At 35.9% G+C, this 7,500-nt stretch overlaps 1 protein-coding gene across 13 annotated transcripts in view; it reads right to left on the reverse strand.

The window, feature by feature from the left end:
• LOC135210038 (protein still life, isoform SIF type 1-like) overlaps positions 1-7,500 on the reverse strand; it is a 457,406-nt gene that overhangs the window by 53,576 nt on the left and 396,330 nt on the right. For all 13 annotated transcript variants that reach the window (XM_064242819.1, XM_064242818.1, XM_064242811.1 and 10 more), the window contains one exon: positions 241-435. In XM_064242819.1, the coding sequence (XP_064098889.1) occupies positions 241-435 (195 nt within the window). The remainder of the gene's footprint in view (positions 1-240; positions 436-7,500) is intronic.

Consider the following 7,500-nt stretch of genomic DNA (forward strand, 5'->3'; position numbering starts at 1 on the left):
AACAATGCTTTAGCAATGAGCAGGCAATGGACAGGTTACCATTACGCTACACTACCAGACTTTGTTTAGAACATAATCACGAAACAAATGTTTAGAAACATTCGAACGCAGGAACCACAGATATGGAGAGAGAGAGAGAGAGAGAGAGAGAGAGAGAGAGAGAGAGAGAGAGAGTGAGAGAGAGAGAGAGAGAGATGAGAGAGAGAGAGCGAGATTAGAGAATTTTAATTTTACCCTCACCCTGAATTCGTACGGTTGGTCGAACTTGGGGAAGCCGGGCTCCATGTCGAGAGCCTCCTGAAGGGCTTGGAGGAAGAGTCTCTGGAAGGCCACGATCTCCCGAATGTTGCCGAAGAGGGCGTTCACCTCGGCGGAGCTCAGGAAGGACGCGCTCTTCAGGGGCTCCAGGTAGTTCTCCAGGAGGTTGTTCAGGTGCTGGAGAAGAGAAGAGAGAGAGGCTGGTGAAAACTACGATCGGAATTTGATTTGATTTACAAGACAGAAGAAGAAATAAAAAAGATAAGTGATAAATGTACATTAAGGAAGTCATATATAAACAAGAATTATTACGTCCCGAGGGAATCAATAATAATAATAATAATAATAATAATAATAATAATAATAATATTTTGGAAGAAAACCCTCTTCTACACAAATTCTGCCATTTTATTCAACAGAATAATAATAATAATAATAATAATAATAATAATAATAATAATGAGTTGCACATTATTCATTACATAATAATTTCTTAAGCTAATAAATCACCAGAAACTAATAATAATAAAATTAGAATTGCAGTCTATCATATATAACTTCTAAAGGTCTTAAGTTAATACACTACCAGTAACTAATGATAACAACAAAAGCTGCAATTTATAATATAATTTCAAAGGCTACAATTTAACAAACTAGGAAAGAATTAAACTTTTTCCTAGAACAGATTCCGGTTTTCATTCTGGTTAAACTTCGAAAACGCAGCATCACAGTAGGAACACTAACATATACGTATATGTCAAGAAATGAAGCTAACTCAACGCCCTCCTTATAATGTTACACAGAATGTCTTATGCGTGTGACCTTGCGTAGGATTTAATATATATATATAATATCTATATATATAAATATATATATAATATCTATAGTTATATTTAAAATATAATATTATATATAGATAATTCTATATATATATATATATATATATATTTTATAGTGAAAATTAACAGGTTCCCTGCACCAACAATGCTTTGGCAATGAGCTGAAATTGGACAGGTGACCATTACGCTATACCCACTTCGTTTAGAACATAAACACGAAACAAATGGTCGGAACGCAAGAATCACAGACACACACACACAGACACAGAAATAAGTAATGAGGAAACTCGGGGGCTAAAGGGACACGTGTCGACGAAATAAATCACCTGATCTGAAACGTCAAAATAACGACGTTAAATCCCACGTGCCTGGACAAACACGAACCGGCGTTCATGTTACCATAGGGGTAACATCATACATTACTTTTGTATTATTGATCTGACATGACAGAGAGAGAGAGAGAGAGAGTATAAATGAAAAAGGTTCCTTCAGATCGATTACGAGAAGGGGAGGTATAAGGGCTTGTCAGCCATCCCTCTCTAGTTACAAGGTTTTTTTTTTTTTTCCATTTTATCCCTTACAAGCACAAGTCAATCTTTTCCTTGGCGTTCGTTTTTTTTTAAAGAACGGACGCAGAACTTGTACTTGTCATGTTTATTTGTTGACGTATTACGAGACTGGCTTGGGTAGAAACCGGAGCATTAAGGTAATACGTGTTTTCAGATGCTTCAGGATTCTTGAGAAGAGATGGTGTGTTGACGTGCGAGAGGGTAAGATGATGTCACTCTATATAAAAACTTACAATGAAATTTACATTTACTATAAAATACAAATTAAAAAAATGTCAATCTCTGCGCTGATTTACTTAATGTAATTCATTTAAAACTAAAAAGAAAAATATCCAACAGTATATAACTTGACAACTGAGTGATACTTTACTTTCAAATTTAATCAAGATACTGTCAGTATTACGATTTCTTGCTAAGAATTTCCCTAATATCAAAAACGATAGCACTGAAATTTAACAGTGCATCAGAATATGTCAATAATACACGATACCAATCGATTTTAATTGGCTACATAGGATCCTAACCTACTGCTCTCTCTCTCTCTCTCTCTCTCTCTCTCTCTCTCTCTCTCTCTCTCTCTCTCTCTCTCTCAAAAAAAAAAAAAAAAAAAAAAAAAAAAGAAAAAAAAAAAAAAGAAAAAAAAAAAAAAGCCTAAAAATCATCTGATTTGTAAATCAAATGTTTTGGATCGCAGCTCAGAGAGAGAGAGAGAGAGAGAGAGAGAGAGAGAGAGAGAGAGATTAAGATCCTATGGAGGTCTGTCTGTCCAACTTACCAAGAACATCATACTAAATCAAATGTATACAATCATATAACAATTTAAAACTCTCTCTCTCTCTCTCTCTTTACGTTGCTTATGTCACTAAATGTTCTCGAGGGACACTATCTATGGCTCATATAACTTACTCTTGGCCAGCCAAGCGTCTATTACGTATGCATAATATTCAACAATGACTCAGAGCTTGGGAACTGACATACGGATTACACACGACTTTGAAATCATGGGTAAAAATGTATTTAAAAATAATTATGAATATTATGGTTATAATAACTATAACGTTCACCCTTGCTTATTTACAAAAAATTTAGATCATTTACAAAAATAAATACATTTGTAAAACCTAATAAATCTGGTTTGCCAATAGGCTGTAGTATGCTGGCACTTTTTCAAATCTTTACATAACAGTAACGGATTAGATACAGGATAGACTGCAAAGAGAGAGAGAGAGAGAGAGAGAGAGGAGAGAGAGAGAGAGAGAGAGAGAGAGAGAGAGAGAGAGAGACTAGTTAGTAACCTAGATAATAGGAACTTTCGTGCATGCTAACGCTGTTGCTATACAATAACAATTATTCATCTCAATTTAGCTTCATTAAAATAACGACTTCATCGATCTGTGTGGTAATAAGAACATCATTCAGTACGAGTTCTCCTTCCGGCACTGTACAGTAATTAGCCTCTCACGTAAACCTTAACTTTCTCACCTGAGCTGAACCTTCACTTGGAGGTACCCACTTATGTAGATAAAAATAAACGGGAGGAAAATTGTTTTCTATGTATATTGTGTAACGCATCACCGCAAACATAACAGACAATGCTTATAACGTCTTTTCACAAGATAAATAATTCATCTTCATTCATTAATACGCAAAGCCAAAGATATATCTCATTAATACAAGAAGCCAAATATACATATACCTCACCCTCCATTCTGCATACTCGTATACATTACCAGTGAATAATATCTGTCAATCACTGAACTACATTCAGAAAAGAAGAGATTATCATAAAAATGTACATGATCTGCCATTCTCTCTCTCTATCTCTCTAGTGATACCGAGCCACTTGGAATAGAAAAACATATAACACTGTTGCGAGACAATTATTAACACTTACCATACCATCACTAAATCATTCCACTTGGAATGGGAAAACACATAACTCTTGTTCCGAGATCATCATCACTAACAATATCATGCCATCACCAAACTTTTCCTTGAAAACACCCCCACCCACAAATCAAACAAAAACATTCCCTAATTTCAAGACAACTGATAAAAAAAAATGACAAGGTCGACCCATCAACTACCCACGACTACAAAGATAGGAAACAAAAAACCATTCAAAATCGCGACCGACGCAACCTTCTTTGAACTAGATCGTGATTTTCCAAAATCTGAGCCTAAGGGGACTGACCTTCCCTAGGGGCAAAATCAGCAGGGTTAAGGTAATGTGAAGAAGAAAAAAAAGAAGATTCCTTGGAGTTTTCACATTTCCTTGCCTTAAGGGATGTCAGGATTGATTTTACTGTGCTTTAGAGAAAACTCGAACATACTAATGATAATGTCGTATTCCTTGGCAAAATGAAAACTAGCACTGTAAAAAACAAACACCCTCAATATAAGTGACAATGTTAATCACTTATCATTCTCATGATAATCAATACCACGTCTTCGTTCTGAAAATATACCGGACAATTCTGGAAAGCGTTTTCCGTTATCCGTTATGCCTCCTCAATATTCATCAAGGCGGTTGCTCGTCAGGCGAGCAGAGAGAATATGAACGTCTCATTGGAAGAAACGCCATAAAAATTTGGGGCAGTTCCTGTCCGGTTACAGACCGTTTGAACGGTCACAAGGATATGACTTGTAAACACAACTTTGGCTATCTTGAGTGATCACCATAATTACAGTATGCAGTGGACGTCGGGGATACACTTCTAAGTAAATATTTTAGACATCTCTTGAAAAATCTCCAGTTTGATTTATTTCCAACTTATCTTGAATAGGCTAATACAAATACGCTATAAATCTTAATAAAACAGATAGAAGCACTTGACTGGTCAATGAATTACAAACTTAAGAAAGAGGTCAACACATCAATAGGACATACAACTGGAGATAACGCACTTTAGAGTTCATTACTCACACACATCATTTGTATTAATAAGAAAATTGATGAAAATATGAATTGTGAAGCTCCTACTCATGATGATAAACATGGAAATATGCACATTTCAAAACTCCTAAAGGAAAGCATCTCTGGGAATATTCTTCATCTAAGTAATTACTCCAAGGAGATTCTCAGTCCTGAAGCTTGTCCTTGAATATCTTTGAAGGACAAGGAACCGAGATGATTATAAACGATTATAAATGTTACTAATCTTCCCAGGTAATAAGTATGAAATAAAAGGGAAGAGTCGTGTACCAAGTTACATAAAGTGGATTTGAGAGATAATAAGGTAATTACATTTTACAACTTCATAACATATATTAATCTTGAAGAATACCTCACACATTTTCTGTGATTTCACGGTAATCTGACTACACAAAGCAGCCCTATGATAATGACCAGTAATTCTGTGATCATTTTACACTGGTAATTACTAAATACTACATATTAATATATATTATCAAATATACAAGTAAAGGCTTTCCCGTGCTATTCTGAAAACTATCAAAATGTAAAGCGGACAGTTTCTTATTAAAATTTAAGGAAATAAATGCTTTCGACATTTCAAGCGTATGGAATTAAGTACCCACCGTAGAATTCTTTTGATTATTACAAAAATTAACCTTTAGTAATTAATCTGTCAATCCTTGGCAAATAATTCGAGCGAAGGAAAATAACCACGATACTTGAGATGGCACAGAAGAAAATATTACAAAATAAAAACGAGACTAACATCAGCAACTGCTGGGAAAACCATTTCTGAAGATTTATCTCCCAACATTTTAGATACGAAGACAGGAGGCTGCCAGTTCGTTGTCATGTTGCATTAGCTTTCGAGGTTGCCAGTGACTTTTTTTTATATAAAATTTTAAGGTTATACGACGACCAATTTGCACAATTTTAATGCTTCGATAAACGATTAAAAATTTCTCACTGAATTGAATATAAGTCTCCTTATCTAGCTTATTTTTCATTGGTTAATGGCTGGGATAAAGAAAGAATTAATAATAAATATTGTAACAATAAATAAAAGTTCATTCGCTTTTAAAATCAATTCCATCAACAGGCAAGATAAAAGTACAGGGCTAACACGCGATAACTCGCCCTATAACAGCAATAATAATAAAGGTAATGCCACAGAAAATCATACAATTTTCCCAGTAAGACTTCAATATTGTTTCAATAAAACAATATAGTCATCAAAATAAGAGCAAATAACTTTGTACCGCTATGTTACCGGTTCAAATTGAGCGGTGGAACAATTCCTCATCACCCAAATGACCTCTTAAAACATCGACGTACAATTCTCTTCGCCTGAACAAAAGAAGAAGAAATGTAAAAATCTCAGGTACACAAGGCAGGCAAAACAGCCACCTCCAGGAAGGCTCTGGAGAAACGATGGTTTAATGAACCCTCGGGAGTAACTGGTTCCAGTCGAAGATTGAGTGTTTGAACAGCTCACATCTCTCTCTCTCTCTCTCTCTCTCTCTCTCTCTCTCTCTCTCTCACACACACACACAAGAAGAAATGCCGCTGCTCTGATGAAATATTCCTATAATCTAAAATATCTTTTCCTCCCTTTGTACCAATACAAATGCTGCAATGACATGAATTCTTTTCTCTCTCCTCTCTTCTCTCCTCTCCTCTAGTCTCTCTATTCTCTTCATGTCTCTCTACCTCTCTCTGTGCTTCAAAATTAAGTCGCTGCTCTGATGAAATATTTCTATTCTTAATTCTCTTTTCCCCTCTCTGTAGCAAGGCAAGGCTGACACGATTGAAAATTTTGAAACTCTCTCTCTCTCTCTCTCTCTCTGAGTCAACGTTAGTCGACCTTACCCACGAGACGCACGTCATGAATTTACTTTTATCTTTTCATTCACTTTCACTAGAACGGAACCTGATTATGCACTGAAGGATTGCGTTGGATCCCACAGGGGCCACTCAACAACTTACTCTATTCTAATTGTAACCCCAATACATTACAACCTGTCACAGGTTGTAACTGTATTCACTAAAGATGAATCCAGTTTCAGAACCGGTCGATAATTCAATTGGGCGCGATACAGGAAGGAGTGTCCTTTCACTTGAGTTATAAACAGGTATGATGACATACATAAAGCGAGAGAGAGAGAGAGAGAGAGAGAGAGAGAGAGAGAGAGAGAGAGAGAGAGAGAGAGAGAGATATTCTTATGAGGTAATGAATCACCCTTAGCTTTATATTGAAGAAGCCTAAATTGCAACAAACAAACAAGTTGAGAGAGAGAGAGAGAGAGAGAGAGAGAGAGAGAGAGAGAGAGAGAGAGAGAGAGAGAGAGAGAGAGAGAGAGATTCTAATGAAGCAATGAAACGAGACCAAAATGGCAACATTTTCGCACATTTTTCCTAGTATTGCAACCTGGTTAGCATATCACTGCCCAATAGGGTATTGCATTTGATGCTGAACTGTAAAAGAAAATAATTTCCTGAAGGAAAACATTAAATAGTGAAAGCACTTACAATATTCTCGTTTCCGTGATTATTTTGGTAACGAAATATAATTCCAGAATGTAATAACAATTATGAAGCTAATATTTATGTACCTTCAAGAAGCGAATATAATTAAGAACTACCGGAATAACAAAATCAATAAATATATATATACGCTTTGGTAATCAAAGCACCACAAACACACGCACAAAGAGAGAGAGAGAGAGAGAGAGAGAGAGAGAGAGAGAGAGAGAGAGAGAGAGAGCATTAATGATTAAGAACTAAGTGAACAAAATCAATTCGGCTATTGTAAGCACAACGCTACAAACACGTGCGTGGATAGACACGCCAGAGAGAGAGAGAGAGAGAGAGAGAGAGAGAGAGAGAGAGAGAGAGAGAGAGAGAGAGAGAGAGGTTT

This window comes from Macrobrachium nipponense, chromosome 39 (assembly GCF_015104395.2).
Source record: "Macrobrachium nipponense isolate FS-2020 chromosome 39, ASM1510439v2, whole genome shotgun sequence".
In the NCBI taxonomy this organism is placed as follows: Eukaryota; Metazoa; Arthropoda; class Malacostraca; order Decapoda; family Palaemonidae; genus Macrobrachium; species Macrobrachium nipponense.